Below are 20,204 nucleotides of genomic sequence, written 5' to 3'. Positions count from 1 at the left end.
CCACTGAGGGGCGCCCCCTCGCGGGCGTGCGCAACACGGCGGGGCAAGGGGCGGGGCCACGGCGCTGACTGACAGCGCGGCCCCGCTTGCGATTGGCGGAGGCGGCGGGCACGCGCCGCTGTGGGCGGGGCCGCGCGGTGTTTCCGCTGCCGGGGGGCGCGGCCCCGTTTCCGGCCCGCCGCGGGTGCGGGTTGGGCCGGCGGCGGCGGGCGGCAGCGAGCGGCGGCCATGGACCTGTTCGGGGACCTGCCCGAGCCCGGCGCCGCCGCGGGTGAGGCCGCGACCCTCTCGGGCCCGCGCGGTCCGTCGGGCGTGCCCGGCCGCGGCCCGTGGGCTCGCTGAGGGGCGGCGGGCCTGCTGCAGCTCGGCCGTGGGCAGCGTGGCTCCGCGCACAGCCGGGCCGCCACAACGGGGAGCTTGAGGGGCGAGGGGGAGCGTGAGGGGACGGGTTAAAAATCGCTGGAGAAAATACCGGGTTTGGTGGGTTTTGTGGTTTTGTTTACCCTGGGACTCGCCCCGCTGCAGTTTATACCGTGTTTTTGCATGTTCTGTGTGAACTGCAGCTCCCCGCGGTTTAGACCACGTCGGAGCCTTGCCTCTCACTGTGCTGCTGAGCTTAGTGGATTGCTAGCAAAAAAAAACCCACCAAAAACCTGTTCTCAAGACAAAAGCTTATCTCAGCCCCAGGCAGGTGGTTGTTTAGCTTGTGTAGCAGCTGCTAAAATTACAGATGGAAGCAAGGCTCTCCTGGTTCACCACACGTGTGCTGGCCTGGGGACAGTCCTTCAGAGCAGCTCCCCTGGAGTGCCTGCACGGGTTCCTTAGTCTGCCCTGGTGCCTTGCAGGGAAAGATGCCCAAAAAGGGCCTCTGCTGTTTGATGATCTCCCACCATCCAGCAGTGCTGACTCAGGTATGGGTGCTCTGTTCCTACCATTAGTTTGGTTTTCTGTGTTTCCTGCATCAGCATCTCTTTCAGATGAAATGTGTGTAAATCCTGTTCTTTGTTAGACAGAATAAAGACAGCAGGGTTATCAGTGCTGGCATGCAGACCAGCTGTGTCCTGTTTGGTTTTTTTGTAACCAGGCTGTTATAGATGTTCCACATATATTCTATGAAACATTCCTTAAAAACGTTCCCTGGAGCAAATGCAAAGCCTGGATTTGCCCGACTAGTAATTGAAGTAGAAATTTGGCTCTCTTTGGTAAACTGACATAATGTCTTCACCTCAGAAGAGACATAGGCAAAGCATTATTCCCTGAAAGGAACAAAGGTATTTAATTATTTTTGTCTTCTTCTTGTGCTCCAGGAAAAGAAGGCTCTTTGCTCTTCGATGGTCTCCCACCTGCCAGCAGTGGTGACCCAGGTAAGGAGCTGTGTCCCTCCTCAGCCTCTCTGGGAACAGCCCATGGTGCAGCCTGTGGTGTTGGACACATAGCAAGTTACCCTGGTGCTTATTTCTCCAGTCCAGATTGGCAATTTGTGGCCCAATTGTTTAAATCAGGATCCTGAATCTTAAAATCAGACCTGTCCCCAGAAGTACATTCCTGTCTTTTGGGGACCATAGTTGTCTGAAAGCTCCCTGCTGTGGGAGGGAAGTGCCCTGGTGCTGCCCTGCCCTGGCTGCTGCTCTGCAAGGCTTTGTGCATGCAGCCAAGTGCCTGCTGTCACCTGGGAGGAACTGAGATAATTCACTATACCCATGGGAGCCTAAATCTCCAGAAGGACAAAGCCACAGTTCTGACATCAGGTTTTTGCTTGCTAGCTTTAATTTGTAGCCTTCTTCTGAACCTTCTAAAAAATATGCATGTTCAGTGTAATAAAATAAGTTCCTTTGAATTGTTGTGGGCAGAGATCAGAGAGGAAAATAATAATAATTAATAATAATAATGTAGAAATGTTCCAGCCTGTAGCATTAACTTCCTGAGAAATTAACTTTAAAAAAAAAAACAAAACAAAAAAGCCTGGTAGCTAAGGAATAAAGTCTGTGGGTTGTTCATAGTAACTGTGGTCACTTAATGCTGTGTGAGCCTGCACTCCTGAGTGTGTTTTTGTATAAAAGGACTTGTAGCTGAATTTGTGCAAGTCAAACAGTTCTGGAACGCTGGAGCCACCTGCATTTTTCCTTTCTTTCAGCCTCCAGTGCTACTAAGCAAGTCTCATCAGCAGAGAGCCAAGAGAAAGGACAGAAGAGAAAGTCCTTGGAGGAGGAGGAGGAAGAGAAGAATGGCAGGGAAGAACTTGTGGAAAAGAAAGTTTGTAAAGGTTTTCAGACAGTTTGAAAACAAATGTACTCAATTTGTACTTTTGGCGTTGGGCTGAGTAAGTCCAGAACAAAGCTAAGCTTTGGTTCTTCAGTCTGCTTGCCTTTCCAGCCTCCTGCAGGAAACAACAAACTGCTGCAGGGTGGCAGCTCCTTGAGCTTCCTGGCTCTGTCTCCCTCACCTGGGCCTTGTTTCTGTCCCTGCTGGAGCAGCAGGAGCTGGGCAGCAGGCCCTCAGCACTGGCAGGATAACTGTTTGTGCTGCCAAGAGAGGGATTGGTGTGGACCCTCTGTGAGGCTGGATCCACATCACTTTCTTTTGCCACATCCACAAATCTCTGCTGGCTGCTGGGAGGGGGACAGACAGGCCTGTTACAGACAGGGCCTTTGGCTGCAGTGCCTGTGTTGCAGCTTTGGGAGCAAGATGTGTTCAGGGGTACAAAGGGAAGGACATGTCCTGGGAGCATCAGACCTGGATTTCCTGTCCTTAGTGCACTCTCTAAAGCTGGGCTTTATTAAACTGCAGGTTCAGTGCCACGTGCTTCCCCTGTCCCCCCTGTCCCCTGCCCCTGTTTTTAGTCCTGTCCACTGCCCAGCAGTCCTGCTTGGCTGCAGCTGCCTGCCAGAATGAGGGCAGGCTGATTTTAGAGCTGCTGACCTTGGGAGCACATAACACCCATGTTACAAAGTGAACATGTCCTGCTCAGCAGCAGAGGGTTTGTTGCAGGACGAGGGCTGCACTGCCCTTTGTGGTTTTTAGCCTGAGCTGAGGAGACAGAGGAGTTTGATTTGCATGTGTGTGTGTCTGCTTTGTCCCCCTTTAGGATCAGTGGGCATTCTTGGCCTGAAGGGTTACGTGGCAGAGAGGAAAGGTGAGAGGGAAGACATGCAGGATGCACACGTCATCTTAAACGACATCACCGAGGAGTGCCGGCCTCTGCCCTCCCAAATGTGAGTGGGCCCAGCTGCCAAACAGCCATCCTGGGGCTGAGGGAGCCCCAGCTTGCTTCAGCTAAACCCAGGGGATGATCCTTTCTGCTTGGAACAGCTGATGCTCTTGTCTGCCTCTCTTGTGGTGCATGGTTTGGGCTTGTTATGGGAGACCTGGGGTGCAGCATCAGCTAGCTGTGTTCCCAGGCAGTTCACAGGGCTCCTGTGTACAAACACCCCCCTTGGAGGGGTGCTTAGTGAATTCAGTCACTGACTTTATGAGCACCATGAGGGCCTGATAACTCTGGATGCTGATCCTGTATTACCCAAATATAAATGGGTATGTAAAATGAAAGAAATGTGCTCAAGCATCACCCTGATACTGGATTTTGCTTCTGAGCTAGTATTGTCCCAAGAGGTTTGTGTTCTGAGAGATCCAAGTTTTTTTGTCTGTAGCATTGTTAGAACAAGCTTAGGCATGGAAGGGACTGTAGGATTGGCTAGACTGATGTCTGTAATGCTGGCGAGTTGCAGTGTCCTTGAGGTAAAATGTTTATTTGCTTTTATGCCAAGTTGAGGTCTGTAAACCCTTTAGCCCTTCATTTTCTTGAGAAGTGGAAAATTACAAGAAAGTTCTCAGCTCAGTGCTGGAACACATAAACCATGTAAATGCTGAATATATGAGCTCAGACACCTGCTGCCTTCTCTGCCTTGGGGTGCAGGATTTCTGGTGTGGCTGGCACAGGGCAGGGTGGTTTGGAGAGGGATGTTCTTGTTCCCATTCCCATTCCCTGTGGCCTTTCTCAGCTCCTCCTGCTGCCTTTTGTTCCCTCACAGCACACGTGTCTCGTACTTCGCGGTTTTTGATGGCCACGGCGGAGTGCGAGCCTCCAAATTTGCAGCACAGAATCTGCACCAAAACCTGATCAAGAAATTTCCTAAAGGTGAGAGGGGTGGAATAAAGGCTGTATGACAACCATCACCTTTTCTGCCTTGGCACTTATTGCCAGAGGGCTTGCAAGACTGCTGTATCTGCTGGGGAAGAGGGCTGGAAGCCTTTTGGCACAAGGGTGCAAGTAGCCAGCTGTGACTCACTAAACAAGTGTGGGGTGTGCTGTTGCCAGTTTTGGCATCAAATATGAAAATCCTCCTGTGGTGGAGAGGTTTATATCATAAACTCTCCACATACATTACTGCGTGGATTTCTGGTAGGGTAAGCCCAGGCTGTGCCACAGCTGCTCTGTAGGGTCCAAGAGATGCACTGCCTGACTGAATGTTGGATGAGCACAGGGACAAACTAGGATAGGTCAGATATGTTTTATTTGGAGTTTAGTTGCTGTTTTCTCTGACAGGTGAAGTAGCCAGCGTGGAAAAAACTGTGAAGAGATGCCTTTTGGACACCTTCAAGCACACAGATGAGGAGTTTCTAAAGCAGGCATCCAGCCAGTAAGTGCAAATGCTTTCTGTTAATTGTATTTCTTAGTGTGCATCTCTGAGGTCTGAGTTGTGAGCAGGGCAGAGGAAACCTTTCTTGTGTCATTCCTGTGCTTTGGCAAAACTCCACACAGCTCCACTGTGCCAGGCTGTGCCTCTGCCAGCTGAGTGCTGGCTAGAACTGGATCATGGCATGTTCCACTCCTACTCTGTGGTAAGTGGTCTGTAGGATCCCTTAGACTAAAATGTTTCTCCAAAGGAAGGAAGCAAGACAGGTCCAAGGACCACCTCTGTCCTTAACAGGGACAATCCTGTGTCAAAAGACCTACATCTCCCAGTGTAAATTTAAATCTTACTTTCTTCAACTCTTTAGAAAATCCTTGTCAGGATTGTTTGATTTCTTTTAAGACTTGCCATGTTGCTGAAGGGACTTGTCCTGTGCTGCCTGAGGTGGGATCTCTCTGTTGATGGCATCAGTGTGTGGCAGGAGGGCTCTGTAGAGGCCACTGAGCTTTTTTTAGAGCTCTGCTTGTCAGGCTGGAACACATCCCTGAGGCAGCTTTTAATGCCCTGTGTTGAAAGACCTACATCTCCCAGTGTAAATTTAAATCTTGCTTTCTTCAACTCTTTAGAAAACAGAGATGTTATGAAGAATGTCCCTGTGTGGGGTAAATGCCAGCCTGCCAAGCACCCTTCTCTCAGTGTCTGCTGAGCTGACACACTAATGTGTGGACTAGGGAAGATACAGATTGCATTTCAAACACAGTCACTTTGTTACCAGTCCTTCACACACATTTGGTTTGGGATTTTTATTGTTTCACAGTGACACCTCTCTCACAGATGGAGACACTGCTGGTGCATTTGATTCCCTGAAACTTCCAATTCTAAGTAAATTGCTAACTGGCTCAGTCTCTTAAGCCTAATCAGAACCGCAAGTTTAACCAGGCAAAAGGAGGATGCTTTCTTGAGTCTGTCAAGAACTGTCAGTAGTGTCTTTCTCAAACCAGCCTCTGGTGAGAAACATGACTTATGACAAAGGATTGCTAGCAGTAGCTGTATTGATGGTGAAATGAATCATGTTCATGCAGCCACACCTTCAAAGTAAGGAAAAACTGGGTGAAATATGTCTAGAAATTAGACTCTCAGTGAAGAATAGCATCATAGCCATGCTTTTTTGTGGACAGGGCTAGTCTGGCAGCTGTAATCTAAGAAATGCTTCTCATTTTACCTAGAGCTCTAGAGATAAAAGCTTAACTACAGGAAGTGAAACAGGAGGAGAGCAACTGAAGGAGTGGTGCTGCTGCTGCTGAGGTGGGGTGGGGAGGGCTGAGGTGGAGCAGGGATACTGTGTGAAAAGGAAGGAAAATATAGGCAAAAAAGAAGGAATTTCTGCTGTAGAGCTCTGCTGCAAAGAAGCAGCTTCCCAAGGAGGAGTGTGGGGTGTTTGTTTGCTTGTGATGCTGTAGCTTTTGGGCAGCCATCAGAGCTGAGCCTGGTCTGCTCACACACGAGGTTTCCTGGGAGCTGAGTGTGAGGAGGAGTTGGTGTGGGAGCTGTGGTTGGCAGTATTTGCCCCAGCTGGGCATGGGCTGTGCATTCAGAATCTGCAGGGTGTGTAGTTCCTCTGTTCCTGTCCAGTTTGCTGTTTGTCACCAACCTGAGCTGCTGGCAGGCAGCTGCTGTGGGCTTGTGCCACCTGATTGCTGGACACTCTTGGAGTCCCCAGGAACACTCTGTAACTTCTTAAGTGTTGTTTTTTCCCTTTAGTAATGTCATTTTTGTTCCCTTCAGGAAGCCAGCATGGAAGGATGGCTCCACAGCCACTTGTGTCCTGGCTGTTGACAATATTCTCTACATAGCCAACCTTGGGGACAGCCGGGTAAGCAGAATGGAGACCCCTGGTGGCATCTTTATTCTGCCCAGAGCTATGTGGGTTTTTGTTAGTTTGTTTAGGATGTCTGAGTTGTCATGAGCTACTCAACTGTTTCTACAAAGCATCTTGTTTTGGGTGGGTACAGAGTATTTCTGTGTTGTCTCCCATAGTGTAAAGCAGTGGTGTGTGGAAGTTCTCTCTTGGTGGTGTTAAATATCTCACAGTGTCAAGAAGAGAATCTTTGAATATTTCAGTTGGAAGGAACTTAGGACAGTCATCTGGTCCAGCTGCTTGACCAGTTCAGGGCTGCCCTAAAGTTCCACCACTGCTCAAATGCCTCTTGAACACAGTCTGGGGCATCAACCATCTCTGCAGGGAGCCTGGTGCAGTATTTGATTATGTGCTCTATAAAGAAACACTTCCTAATGTCCAGCCTGAGCCTCCCCTGGCCCTGCTTTGAGAGCAGCATTCCCATGAGATCAGCACTTCCCTCTCCATGCCCCCTCCTCAGGAAGCTGCAGAGGGGATGAGGCTGTCCCTCAGCCTCCTTCTCTCAAAGCAGACAAACCCAGAGCCCTCAGCCTCCTTCTGTCCAAAGCAGACAAACCCAGAGCCCCCAGCCTCCTTCTGTCCAAAGCAGACAAACCCAGAGCCCCCAGCCTCCTTCTGTCCAAAGCAGACAAACCCAGAGCCCTCAGCCTCCTTCTGTCCAAAGCAGACAAACCCAGAGCCCTCAGCCTCCTCTCCAAAGCAGACAAACCCAGAGCCCCCAGCCTCCTTCTCTCAAAGCAGACAAACCCAGAGCCCTCAGCCTCCTTCTCTCAAAGCAGACAAACCCAGAGCCCTCAGCCTCCTTCTGTCCAAGGCAGACAAACCCAGAGCCCTCAGCCTCCTCTCTAAATCAGACAAACCCAGAGCCCTCAGCCCCTCCCAGGTCACCTCCCAGCCCCAGCCCCAGCCTGGTTCTCCTCCTCTGGGCACACTCAAGCCCCTTCCCCCATCTCTGACCCTGGAGCTCTCTGGGTGAGGCTGCCCAGAGCTGAGCACAGCCAGGCCCTGCCCTCTCCTGTGTCGGTGTCCCCAGGATGCCACCTGCCCTCCTGGCCATGGTTCCTGCTCAGCTGCTGCCCCAGCACCCCCAGACCCTTCCAGGGCTGCTCCCCAGCCTCTCCTCTCCCAGCTCAGCCTCGTGCTCAGCCTTGCACCCCCTGGGTGCAGAGCCCACACTTGGACTCAGCAATTCTGTGCCACTGGCACTGCCCTGTGGTGCATCTGTGCAGAGCCTCTGCAAGGTCTCATCACTCCAGAGAGCCCACAGCACTGCCAGTTTGGTATCACCAGCAAACTTGGTAATGCTGCATTCAGCTCTTGCATCCAGATCCCTGATAAAAGCACTGAGCAGCACCTCCTGCCTGGGAATCAGCCCTGACAATCAGCCCTGGCCTCCAGTCCCTGGCCTTGTAGCACCATTCAGTGCAGTGTGGGGCTGTCTCCAGGAGCAGCAGCTGGGCTGTTGTTTGATGGGGGTGTTTTGTCAGCACAGGCCATTCTGTGTCGGTACAATGAGGAGAGCCAGAAGCACACAGCCCTGAGCCTCAGCAAGGAGCACAACCCCACCCAGTACGAGGAGAGGATGCGGATACAGAAAGCTGGGGGAAATGTCAGGTGAGTGCCTGGGCTGTGAATGAGCTGATCTAAACCCCAGCCTGATTTGGGGCCTGGGCATTGAGGTTTTAAAGCTCCCTGAGCCCAGGATGCAGGATGAAAGAATCTATTGCTGCCTGAGGCCTGTAAGGATTCAGTTACTGGGGTTGGTTGGTGGTTCCCAGAGCCTTAGGATGGCCAGGGCAGGACCCCTGTGAGAGCCTGGCAGTGGGATACCAGCATAGGCAGGCTTAAGCTTGACCTACAGAGCTGGATTGGATTGTTGAGGAAGTTGCTGCTTTCTGCTCACTGTGGTGCTGAACAGAACTCATCTCCTTGCAGCATGACTCCTCTGTCCTTGTCCTCTGAGTGGGGACATGGTTTGAGAGAGCACAGAAAGCCCTCAATGTCCATTGGTGTTGCTCCCCTGGGGTTACTGTATGCACTGAGGCTCTCTGCATTAGGAGGGAGTTTTCTGGAGCCAAAATGTGATTATCTTAATGTTCCTCTGCAAAAAGGAGTTCATGGCTGTTTGGGGAGCGGGTGCCAAACACAACAGCTGTGTCCTATTTCCATGGCTAGGTTCTCTCTCTTGTTTGAGGGCTGTTTCTTGATTTAGTGGCATCTTCACAAAGAAAGGATTCAGTGCAGGTGAAGTATCTTCACGCCTGTGGAAGCAAAATGCACCCAGGGTGGAGAGGGATGGGCTCAGTTCTGTTACACTGCACTGGAGCGCTTTGTTCCCCTTATCTCTGGGGAGCACATGCTGCCACTTGCACTCAGCACTGATCTCTCTTTGCACATGGCAAAGAGATGGCCCAGTGGCTGTTAGCTCCTTTCAGAACTGGTCTCTGGCTGACTGGGAGCCTCTCCCACTGCTTGCACTTCAATATTTTGGGCCCAAGAGATAAGCCACGAAGTGTGTGAGTGTCAGATCTCTTCTCCATGACATGCCTTGCTTCTTGCTGTTATCTCAAGCGGGGCTGCTTGGACTACGAGATGAATGAGCTTTGTGTATTCTCCGAGGGCACAGAAGAGCTTTTTTGGGGAGAAGATGCTTTATTGTTAGAAAGGTGAAGTGTGGGAAGCTGTTCTCTAGGGAGCTGGGTTAGTTAGAAAAGCTTGACAACCCAGAGGTGTTTCCTAAGGGGTGTTGTAATGTAGATTTCACAGAAACTGCTTGCTGCAATCAGTGTTACTAAAGGCCAAGTGATCAGGAGCTGAACATGTTGTGTTTCTCACCCCTGGGAGCTGCCTGCAGCTGGGCCAGTCTGTGAGGGTTGGTGTCCTCAGAGGGGCTGCTGACTCAGACCTCTTGCCTCTGCCACTCTGCTTCTAGTGAAGAGCAGTTTGCTGGATATCTTGCCAAAAAATAATCTCTATTCAAACTATGCCACTGGGAGTTCAGCTCACATATAATTTTACTGCCCCAGTTTGCTAGGCTAAGCAGGATTTGAGTTAGGGCAGGGTGACAGAAAACAGCCTTGAAGTCTCCTGACTTTATTTCCTCCTCAGTTCTGTAGCTGAAGCTCTGTATGCCAGAGCTTCACACAGGCATACAGAAAGGGAAGGGGACTTTGAAGGGAAGATTTGAGCTTGCTGGGGAAGTGGGTCATTATTTGTACAAGCAGATGGGTGCACAATGTCCCCAGCAGGCAGTGCAGTGGAATGCACACGTGGGGAGGGCTCTGAGTGCTTTCTTTCCTCGTGCAGGGACGGGAGAGTGCTGGGAGTGCTGGAGGTTTCCCGCTCCATCGGGGATGGCCAGTACAAGCGCTGTGGGGTGATCTCTGTGCCAGATATCAAACGCTGCCAGCTCACACACAATGACAGGTAACGGGTGCCCTTGCACGGGGGGGTCTGTCCCAGCCCTGCTTGCTCTGCTGTGAGAGCCAAGGCACTTCAGGCTGATCCCCCCAGAATTAGAGGATGCTCTTACTGCTGCGGATGCTCTTACTGCTGCTGTCTCTCTGCTTCCATTCCCTATTACAACAGTGGGATAATCTGCTGCTCTGCCAAGATGCTGTGAATGCTCCTCTGGAGGAGCCAGCCTCATAGCAATAGCATACATAGGCCTTAGATGTCCTCTGAGCTCTGATTAAGCTCGCAAATCAGTGTTCAAGCAGGTAGTTGAGGCTTGAGTTCTTGGGTCTCCATTCTGTCCAGGAGTTGTTTTTAGCAGCTGTGGTGCCAATAAAGACTTTTGCATTCAGCTGTGATATTTGAAGATTTGAGATACTTTTCCATGGTATGATTGGCAACGACAAATTGCAGTGAGCTTTTGTGTCAGTATGGCCCTGCAGACTCTCAGAGGTGAGTGTAACCCAGTACTGCTGCTTTTTCTGGGATTAGTGCTCCATATCAAGTGATCCACTGAAATATTTCTAAAGATACTCGTGAGTATCATGCACTGAAATGATGTCTTCAGAGGCATGTGCAGACTGACAACTTCTGTAGGTTTGTTTAGTTTTCCTTGTCCTGGGACTCTGGTTAGGGCTCCTGGTTAATACAACTCCCTGTGCAGGCAGGGAGTGCACAGCAGGCTGCCTCCCCATCCTAAGGGAGGTGCTGCCCTTGCCTTGGGCTTTGTATCTCCTCAACCTTCTGCAGCCTGTGGCAGTATTTTGTGTCAGAGTTTTCTGTTCACAGTTGTGTCATGTGCTTTTCTTTTGAATTTGTGTATTTAAATTACCACAGGAGTGTAGAAATGCAAAGTGATGTACATGAGGGATTCAGCTTTGTTTATTTCCTTGCATTAGCTGCTTCACAGGGAAAATACATGAACGAAAAGGACTCAAGGGAAAGAAGCAGTTCTTAGAGAAACAATGGAGATGTGACCAGGATAATATATGATCTTGCCTGTGTTGTAGCACAGCCAGGATGTCCTGATCAAGGTCTTACATTAGTTGCCTGGCTCTTTGCCCTGTATTTTGAATTGCCATGAATGGTAGGTCCCAAGGGATTTTCAGATGAGCTTTCACAGCATCTTCCCTTTGGATCCAAGCATGGATGTTCATAAAATAGATGGGAGTGATTTTGTTGTGGTTGAGGAGCCAAAAATTCATTCTTGGAATCTGTCTCCACTTGATTTCCAGGTTCATTCTGATAGCGTGTGATGGCCTCTTTAAAGTGTTTACACCAGAAGAAGCTGTGAACTTCATTGTGTCCTGCCTGGAGGTGAGGAGAAGGTGGCTTGGGGAGCTGGGTTTGTCACTGCAGAGGGCACAAAATGGACTTTTGCCAGAGTGCCCTCTAGTTATCCCCTAGGCTGTGTGCATTTGTTCTGCTTCCCAATGTTTGGAAAATACAGCCCCACTATCATAGGAGGCAACTGGGATAAACCAAAGTACAACTTAACGCAGCTAAAACATATAAGAACACAATACAACACAATCCCAGCTTTGCTGGGAGCAGTGAGGTTGCTCTGTCCCTACAGGATAAGAATATCCAGACGAGAGAAGGGAGGCTGGAGGCCGACGCTCGCTATGAGGCCGCGTGTAACAGGCTGGCCAGCAAGGCCGTGCAGCGCGGCTCGGCCGACAACGTCACCGTCATGCTGGTCAGGATCGAGCACTGAGGGGCCTGCTGAGCCAGGGGAGAGCTCTGTGTGCATGCTGGGTGCCTGCAGGAGGCTGGCTCCTGCTGGGTGCTCTCCAGTGTAAATAAAGATGGGGTTTTTCTAATAGGGTGATTGTGATGGTGTTCGCAGGCGTCTCAGATCCTCGTCTCTTTCCTCATCCTGACTCCATGTTTCTGAAGGCTTGATTTTTTATTTTATGATATATATTATATTAAAACTATACTAAAAGAATAGAAGAAAGGATTTCATCAGAAGGCTGGCTAAGAATAGAAAAGGAATGGAATGATAACAAAGGCTCTGTCTCGGACAGAGAGTCCGAGCCAGCTGACTGTGATTGGCCATTAATTAGAAACAACCACATGAGACCAATCCCAGATGCACCTGTTGCATTCCACAGCAGCAGATAACCATTGTTTACATTTTGTTCCTGAGGCTTTTCAGCTTCTCAGGAGGAAAAATCCTAAGGAAAGGATTTTTCAGAAAATGTGTCTGTGACAGTTGATGTTGCTCTAGAGCACAACACCAAGCAAAAGCAAAGCACCAAGGCTCCATCAGAAGGGTGCATAAGAGAGATTTATTACAGCAACATGTTGCTTTTATACTTTGTCAAGATATTTACATTTACTTAACAGACACGTTCACTGCCAGCTGGTCATGAGAAAGAAACAAAGTTCTCAATAGGTGAACAAGGAGCCCCTTCATTTTGTGAGCCAGCTAAAGTCTGTATCTTTTAACTTTCTCTCTTTCATCATGTCACCATGGTGACGGCCTTGGTGTCTTCCTTGAGAGAGATACAGGGCTTTCCTTATCTTTAGGAAGCCTTTGCTGGCTCGCAAGAACAGCACAAAATGCCTTTTCTAGAGGTTTAGCTCACATAGTGCTAGGGTTGAATGTCTCTGCAAATGCAGTGAATTCACTGGACAGGGGTGCTACAAGGAGGCATCTGGGGGCATCAGTTCTGCCAGCTTTTAATTGGGACAGTTCTGCTGTCCACATCCTTGAGCTTTGTGCAAGACCCTGGGAGAGTCTGGAGTTCCAGGACTCACACAGGCTGTACCATACAGACTGTGAAATCCTCTAGGCCACCAGTTTGGGATGTGGTATTGGCTGTCCTTGACACTGGGTAGGAAACCTGGCTCTGAAGCTGGGCTGTGAGGTTGCCTGCAGCTGAGGGGCACAAACACCCATTGCAGAGCAGCAGCATACCTGCCCTGTGCTTGCAGGAGTTTTACCTCAAAGTTGGTATGGAAAAAGTAGCTGGAGTTTGCTCCTGATGTTTTTTGGGAAAAGCGTTTTCACCAAATGGGCTTGGTGAAAAGGCAGCTGAGCTGCAGGCAGGCCCTGTGCTTGTCTGTGCTATCTGAGGAGAAGGCATCTCAGGTTTTAGGTACTAATTAGTGTCTGGTGTCTCATCCTGTCTCAGTGCCTCTGCCAGCTGTTGCTGCAGTCAATGTGCTGTTTTCCAGAGAAAATTTGGCCTAAGACCAAATGACAGAATGAAAGCTAAATGGATTGGGCTACCTAAGCCCTGAAGTTTCCAATTTCCCACCCTGTGTGTGAGGGGGCTGAGATGGTGCATTGTGGTTGCCTCCTTGCTCTGATGAGGCACAGCTGCAGTCCCAGGGGAGGGGGCAAGGGCAGGGTGGTGCAGGAGCTTCCCTGGCTCCTTTCTGTTTTCTGCATCCCTGGAACTCTGGGATTTGTCCCAGCTCCTGGGTTGTTTGTGTTATGCAGGGCTGTGAGGCTTCCCTGGCTCCTTTCTGTTTTCTGTATCGCTGGAACTTTGGGATTTGTCCCAGAGTTTGGTACAGGTGGCTTGGCCATCTCCTATTTCTGCTCCAGCAGTAGTGAGTTACACTTCATGGGCTTAGTCTGAGGGTGCACACTGACTCTGCATCTCCTGCAGAGCACTGAGGAAGGAAGTGGCCCTCTGGCACAGATTTTGGGTAGTGCTGGTAGATCCTCTGCCAGCTTGTTCTGCTCCCAGCCATTCCTGTGTATTTAGATGTGAGGCTGCAGTGCAGGATGAGCTGGGAGGGGATGCCTTTGTTAGCAGCACACTCCTGTTTCTGCTCTTGAAAGGCAAATTTGGAGAGCCCAAACAGAGCAGCATGGATTTGCTTCTCTTTGTGGCAAAATAAACCTGATGGCAAATTTCAGAAAGGCACCTTGCTTTCCCTTCTCAGCTCCCCCTTTTTTTCAGACCCAAACACCCCTACCCATGAACTGCTGCATTAACAGCTCCTTCACCAGGCTCCTCAAGGAGATGCAGCCCGTGGGGAAGGGCAGGGACATCCAGGGAGAAGGTGGGGCTGTTAGCTGAGGCTATCTTGCAGTGCTGCTGGCACCACTTGCCCAGTTCTGAGCGCTACTGGGAAATGAAGCGCTCACCCTGCCTGGCGCTGCCCTGGCTGTGTCACGTAGGCTGTGCCCTGCTGAGCTATCATAGCCACAGAGCTGGGCTCTATCTGGGCTGCCACAGCCAGGCCCCGTGCCACAGGCAGGGAGTGCCTGCTCTGCAAAGCCAAGGGCAGGAATTTGCTGTAATCCAACGTGTGGCATTGTTGGGACTTTGCTTTGATGATTGTTGTGAAGGATGTTGGCTCCTGCCAGCAAAGCCCCTGCTCACACACTGCAGGGGCTAAAGCAATGCAGAATCTGGCCTGGGCTGCTGAGACTGAGTCTGGGCAGGGAAGTCCACTGAGGGCAAAAATGGAACTGTGGGGCTTTGTACCATGCACGGTGGGAGCTGAGCCCTGGGCAGCCATCTGCTGCCACTGTCAGCAGTGTTTCCCAAGATAAACTTCTAGGCCTAGCCTTTAGATAAAAGTGAATGCCTTTAGGTCCTGCTCAGGCTGCTTTATTACTATCATCATCATCATCATCACCTTCATGATCTTTTGTCCATCTTCAGCACAAGCAGTATCAGACCAGACTGCAGCTCCCTGCATGAGCAAATGCTCTTCCTTGGGCTTGGTGCTGAGCAGGGGAGGCACGATGGTGGCTGGCAGAGGGAAGGGTCTGGCTGCTCCTGGCACAGGTTCAGCACAGTTCAGCCTCTTCACACGCCCAGCAGCACAGCACTGAAATCGGAGCCACTTTGAATGGTGAGGGGAGAGCCTGCCGTGTTGTCCACAAAAACAGAGGCATGCTGCCCAGCCTGGGGGGAGAGAGGGATCAGCAGGGCCAGGACACCTTCCCTGGGCACCAGGCATGGCCTGGCAGGGCCAGGGAGAGAGCTCTCCCTGCACACAGCAACCAAGAGCTGGAGGAGCTGCTCCTGCCCTTCCTTATGGGAAAAGAGCAGCCCAAGGCCTTTAGGGCAGCCCAGTCACAGTCTGTGCCCCAGCTGAGCTCTGCCCTGGCTGTCTCTGGGGCTCGGAGAGCAGCAGAACTGATGCCCAGCCATGGAAGGCACCTTCCTGCCCAGCCCTGTCCCGCTCACCTGCAGGTAAAGGGTGCCTGTGACAGAGATGGTGAAAAGCTCCCCGCTGCTCTCCAGCTGGGATGCGCTCTCCAGATGGCTGCAGAAGAGCGAGGGCAGTGATGGGAGGAGCAGCCCCTCCTTTCCCAGCGATGCTGGGCTCCTTCCCCCCTGCCCTGTGGTACCTGTTGTGCTGGCAGCGGGACTGCACACAGATCAGCACCCGCAGGCGGCTCCCGCGGCATCCCTGCCTCTTCCTCCGCGGCTCCCTGCGCGCTGGGACAGAGCGGGGGGTGAGGCCAGCCCAGCCTGCCCCGGCAGCACCGCGGGGCTGTCGGAGGGCTCACCGATGTGCAGCGTGCTGCTGAAGGTGTAGAATCCCGCAAGGGGGGCGGTGTACTGCCCGCTGGTCAGGTTCAGCCCCGGGCCACGCTGGAACATCTCCTCCCTCTCAGGCTGGCATGGGGAATGGCTGAGTTAGAGAAGGAGTCCCTGTGCCAGGGGGGTGCCCCTGCAGACAGGGAAAGGGGCAGGCTGGGCACTCACAATGTAGAACAGCCCCAGCTCCAGCCACGTCTTCTGCTCCACAGCGATGTCTGCACGCGTCCGGCAATGGAAGGCCGCTTCCACACGACGCTGGGCGCTGCCTTTGCTGCTTTCCTCCTCCTTAGACCCTTCCCCAGCTGTCCCGCACATCTTTGCCGTGCCTGACCCCGAACCCCAGCGGAGTCTGACATTAGGAAGGGAACCTTCACTTCTCCTGGCTCTGCTGCCCAGCCCTGCTTCGCCTTGTCCTGCTGTCCCCACAGCTCCCCCCACTGTGTCCCCAGCCGGTACCTCTGAGCAGGAGATGCAGCTCCCTCAGCAGCTCCTCGGGCACGGCCGGGCCAGCCCCGGCTCCCGCGGTTGATTTCCCCGGGGTGCCGGGGCCCGCTGGGGCCGTGAGAGCTCCGGAGCCGCCGCGGCCCCGCTCTCCGCTGTTCCTCCCGGGGCTCCCGGCCAGCAGCATCCAGGCCTGCCGGGGATCCACACGGGCCGCGCCGGGCTCCCCATGCTCCGGGGCCAGCGGCCGCTCCCGGGCTGCCCGCGGCGCTTCCGTGCCGGTGCCGGCGGCGCAGAGCAGCGCCAGGCACAGCTCCGGCAGCCGCATCCCGCCGCCGCTACCGAGGGCGGCCCGGCCCCGCCTCGGGGCCGCCTCAGCGCCGGGCTCTGCCCTCGGGGCCGCCTCAGCGCCGGGAAAGCTCCCGTGGGCCCAGGGAGGTGCCGCCCCGGCCCGGGGCTCCTCAGCGCCTCGGAACCACCGAACAAGCGCAGGGGGAACAGCTGAGCCGTCCTGCGGGGCTGGCTGTGGGCCCAGCCGGCGGGGAAGCCTCAACTTGTGCTGGCCCATCCCTCTGGCACCGGTACCGCCGGAGATGGGCTGGGGCAGGAGTGACCGCAGCAGCGGGGCTCAGCCGGGTGCCGGCTGCTTCACCATGGCTGGGGATCACTTCCCTGGGTGTGTGCTGTGCATCCCAGCAGAGAAACCAGGATTATGCACAAGCAGCAATGTCAGGCTTTGATGGGATGAACCACACTTGAAATACCCTAAAATCTTTAGGGTTTGGGGGGCAGAAATGCAGCTCTAAAAAACCCACAAACTCACAAATGAAGAGAGCTTTAACCAAAGCGTGTTTATAAGGAAAAGCCTTTTCCCTGCAGTGGTGGGGGAGAACATGCTCCTGGTGCCCCAGCCAGCCTGGCACAGGGCTTCCACCTCCCACTCACCAGTCTGAACAGGCAGCAGAAAAAAGGGGAGCACGGCTGCATAGGGTGACAGGCATCACTGAGGCTCTCCTACCACCCATGGTCACCCTGGAAAGGTTCTGTCCATTTGGAGGTGTCCATGAAGATGGAGGAGGAGCTGTGGAAGAGCCAGAGGCAGGGCAGGGAGCCCTCGCGTGTCCAGAGGTCCTTGGAGCAGTCGTACACCTCCATTTCCACCCGGTAGTCCCCGTCCATGCCCTTCCAGTGGCCGCCGGTGACAAAGAGCCGGTCACCCAGGGCCACCATCCCCCCGTTCTCATGCAGGGTGTGTAGGAGCTGCACCTGTGTGAGGGACAGGGTGAGATGTGCAGGGACTCCTTGGTGACCTCCTACTCCCACCACAGAGGATAGTGACCCCCCCAGATGTGTCTCCCTTCCCCATCTTTCCTTTCTGTGGGGTTTGGGGGCCTCTGGTGCCTCGTGCCTGTGTGATGGGGAGCAGGGGAGGAAGGAATGGGGCACCCTCAGCTCTGCAGGTGTTAATAGAACCAAGGGATGAGTAGGTCAGAGGGAGAGGGAGGTGCTGGCACTGAGGGGAAGCAGTTGGGAACACCATCCCCATATCCCTGGAAGGCTGATCATGCCAGGTCCCACATCCCACCTTCTGCCAGATGTTGGCCTCTGGGTTGTACACGTGGACCTTCTTGGTGTTATCCCCGATGAGGTAGATGAGCCCCCGCAGGGTGGCACAGCGTGGGGCTGAGAGGTACTTGGGGATGAAGGGAGATGTGATCACACTCCACAGATCTGCAAGGAGCAGTCATTAGCAGTGCACCCCACCCTTGGCTCTCCATGCAGCTGCTCTCCATTGCTGAAAAAAGCATTGCTATTTCAGGGGGAATTTGAAAGGGAGGGGGCAGACCAGCCAGGCAGACAGGCACCACAGGCCCCATCCCAGTCGAGGGTCTTGCATAAAAAATAGTGTGGGGTGGGGATATAGTTTGTAGTGGAGCTGTGGGATGGGAAAGAGTCTGCTTGAGGAGCTGGCATTGTCACAGGGTGATAGTTTCTCCCTAAGGCAGGCAGCCTGCCCCATCCCAATGCCCCAGAGATTCCATTCCACCGAAGCTCAGCTCTGGGCTGTGTCAGACACCCGTGACTCAGGTCCGTGCTGCAACAGCCCCACCACAGCCATCACCACACCCTGCCAGCACCTGCTCACTTCCCACAGCACCGTGCCTGGCACTCCAGGGGTGTCACCTGCCTGGGGGTCCCAGGGACAGCACTGGGGGGTGGCAGCAGGCGCAGCTCTCACCTTGAACGGGGTTGTAGCACTGCAGAGTGAGCGCGTTGTACTTGACGGCGCAGGAGCCCACCAGGTAGAGCTTGCCCAGGCAGCTGGCAGCTGCAAAATTGCTCACGTACTTGAGGGCTGGGCTGATGGCACACCAGCTCTTGTTGTACGGGTCGTAGCGCTCCACCTCCACCACATCCACTGTTGTCCCTGCGGGGTGACAGGACACTGCAGCCACCCTGGGGCACCCACCCCAGCAGCACCCCCGGGCTCTCTGCAGCCTCACCCCCGATCACGTAGATCTCGCCGTTGAGGACGGCGCTGGTGTGGTTTGTCCTGGCTCTCAGCATGGAAGCGATGGGCTGCCAGACCCCGTCCCTGGGGCAGAAACACCAGGCCTGTGTCGTTGACCACGTGTCATTCTGGGATCCCCGGGAGCCACCTAGAGAGAGACAGGTCAGGTGGGCCACCCTCTCCAAGGGCAGCTGTCCCTGGGTATTCCTTGCCCGAGAGTAAGGAGAGGATTTTGCTCAGAGAGGAGCCTCTGGCCCCACACCAGTGCCTCATGCTCATATCATTGTCCCCTGTCCCCCACCCTGCCCCAGCAGCCCTGGCACTGACCTGTGACATACACATCATTGTTCAGAGCCACCAGGGAAAAGCCCCACTTGTTGTAATCAGGGAAGTCAGGCAGAGCCATCCATCGCCCTGAAAAAAAAAAAAAACCCACACACAATGACCCCACAGCCAGCAATGGCACTTTTTAAGCCACCCTTGTTTCAAGTCCATCCCATCCCAACCAGCGTCTCTCTGAACTGACACTAGTTTGGCCAGAGGTGGCTTCGGGGTAGACAGATAATTAACATGGAGGGAGCTGGAAGAAGGGGGGGGCACTTACTGCTCTTGGGGTTGTAGAAGGCAAAGTTCCTGGTGGCAGCCGGCATTTCCAGCCCCCTCTCCTCATCCTCGCCATCCTCCAGCACACGGCCACCAACCACCACCAGCACCTCCTCCAGCTTCTGTGGTGGGGCTGGGGGGTTCTTCAGGGCACCGGTGCCACTCTGCCCCTGATGAAGAGGCCAGGATGGGATCATGAGGCTCCTCCTTCCCAGCTCAGGGAGCGGCATTCAGGGGAAGGGGGTACCCACCATGGTGCGGGAGCGGGCGACGAGGGCCTTGCTGGCATCTGAGTCACGAACGAGAGGCTCAGTGGCGAGGAGGTTCTGCAGGTACTGGTCAGGCAGCGACACAAGGTGGGTCAGCTCCAGCAGCTCCGGCAGGAACTGGGCTCGGGATCCTGGGTCATGGCGTACCCAGCGCAGCACAGCCTCCACCAGGCTCCTCTCCTCCTGCACCTGCAGCTGGTCATTGGACAGGTAGACAGCCAGCCTCTCTTTGGACAGCTGGAGGAACTCCTCCTGAAGAGAGACGGCTTCAAAGTTCTCCTGCAAGAAAGACCAGGCCTTGGAGGAGACCTCAGGGCAGCCGTGGCTCTCACCAAACTCACAGATACCTAGGCAGTTGGTGGCATCCATCTGCTGCCGGAGGTAGCGGCTGCAGACCTTCTGGATGGCAGGGAAGTGGAGCTGGCTGGAGGTCCTCATCAGCCCCTCCACGTTGCCCTGGTTGATGGTGACCTTTCCCGTGTAGGCAAAATCGAGCAGCATCTCCAGCGCACTGGGGTCCACTTCCTTGAGCTCCACCCGCGCTGCGATGCTCTCGGCAAAGTCACCGGAGAACATGGCATAGAAGTAGTGGCTGCAGAGGGCCAGGATGCCTCGGTGGCAGGGAAACTCCCGCCCGCCCGCCACCAGCGTCACGTCGGCCAGTTTGGGGTTGGTGCGGAACTGCTGCAGCCCCTCCAGCACGCCCTGGGCGTGCGAAGGCAGGCAGAAATCAAAGTCGTCCATGTTCCTCACCATGGTGCCGGCGATGGCCGCGGGGAATGGCAGGCGGGCGCTGCCCGAGCAGCGGGAGGCGAGGGGGTCCCTGCCAGGAAAAGGCGACGGCGTCTCCCT

At 53.8% G+C, this 20,204-nt stretch overlaps 3 protein-coding genes across 4 annotated transcripts; 1 reads left to right on the top strand and 2 right to left on the bottom strand.

Annotated features, from left to right (window-relative positions):
- The first annotated feature begins 183 nt into the window (after positions 1-183).
- On the top strand, positions 184-11,827 carry ILKAP (ILK associated serine/threonine phosphatase). Of its 2 annotated transcripts, XM_054282511.1 has the most exons (12): positions 184-271; positions 846-911; positions 1,308-1,364; positions 2,135-2,263; positions 3,086-3,212; positions 4,029-4,135; positions 4,544-4,637; positions 6,417-6,504; positions 8,042-8,163; positions 9,856-9,975; positions 11,238-11,319; positions 11,579-11,827. In XM_054282511.1, the coding sequence occupies exons 1-12, from the start codon at positions 229-231 to the stop codon at positions 11,717-11,719; spliced, it is 1,176 nt and encodes a 391-aa protein (XP_054138486.1). In that variant the 5' UTR covers positions 184-228; the 3' UTR covers positions 11,720-11,827. The 2 variants fall into 2 exon arrangements, with proteins under 2 accessions (XP_054138486.1, XP_054138487.1); XM_054282512.1 differs by lacking the exon at positions 846-911.
- Positions 11,828-14,701: 2,874 nt separating this feature from the next.
- Positions 14,702-16,296, bottom strand: ERFE (erythroferrone). The gene is made up of 6 exons (XM_054282514.1): positions 15,984-16,296; positions 15,693-15,853; positions 15,494-15,602; positions 15,332-15,422; positions 15,168-15,246; positions 14,702-14,882 (listed from the first exon to the last, which is right to left on the bottom strand). The coding sequence occupies exons 1-6, from the start codon at positions 16,294-16,296 to the stop codon at positions 14,784-14,786; spliced, it is 852 nt and encodes a 283-aa protein (XP_054138489.1). The 3' UTR covers positions 14,702-14,783.
- Positions 16,297-16,889: 593 nt separating this feature from the next.
- Positions 16,890-20,138, bottom strand: KLHL30 (kelch like family member 30). Its single transcript, XM_054282510.1, has 7 exons — positions 19,335-20,138; positions 19,085-19,253; positions 18,808-18,894; positions 18,473-18,628; positions 18,208-18,396; positions 17,554-17,699; positions 16,890-17,234 (listed from the first exon to the last, which is right to left on the bottom strand). The coding sequence occupies exons 1-7, from the start codon at positions 20,106-20,108 to the stop codon at positions 16,983-16,985; spliced, it is 1,773 nt and encodes a 590-aa protein (XP_054138485.1). The 5' UTR covers positions 20,109-20,138; the 3' UTR covers positions 16,890-16,982.
- Between the last annotated feature and the right edge of the window lie 66 nt (positions 20,139-20,204).

Source organism: Melozone crissalis, unplaced genomic scaffold, assembly GCF_028551555.1.
Source record: "Melozone crissalis strain CALT ecotype California unplaced genomic scaffold, PUWL_Pcris_2 ptg000034l_1, whole genome shotgun sequence".
Lineage (NCBI taxonomy): Eukaryota > Metazoa > Chordata > Aves > Passeriformes > Passerellidae > Melozone > Melozone crissalis.
Note: the sequence above shows the minus strand (reverse complement) of the source record. Positions and strands in the feature narration are given on the sequence as shown.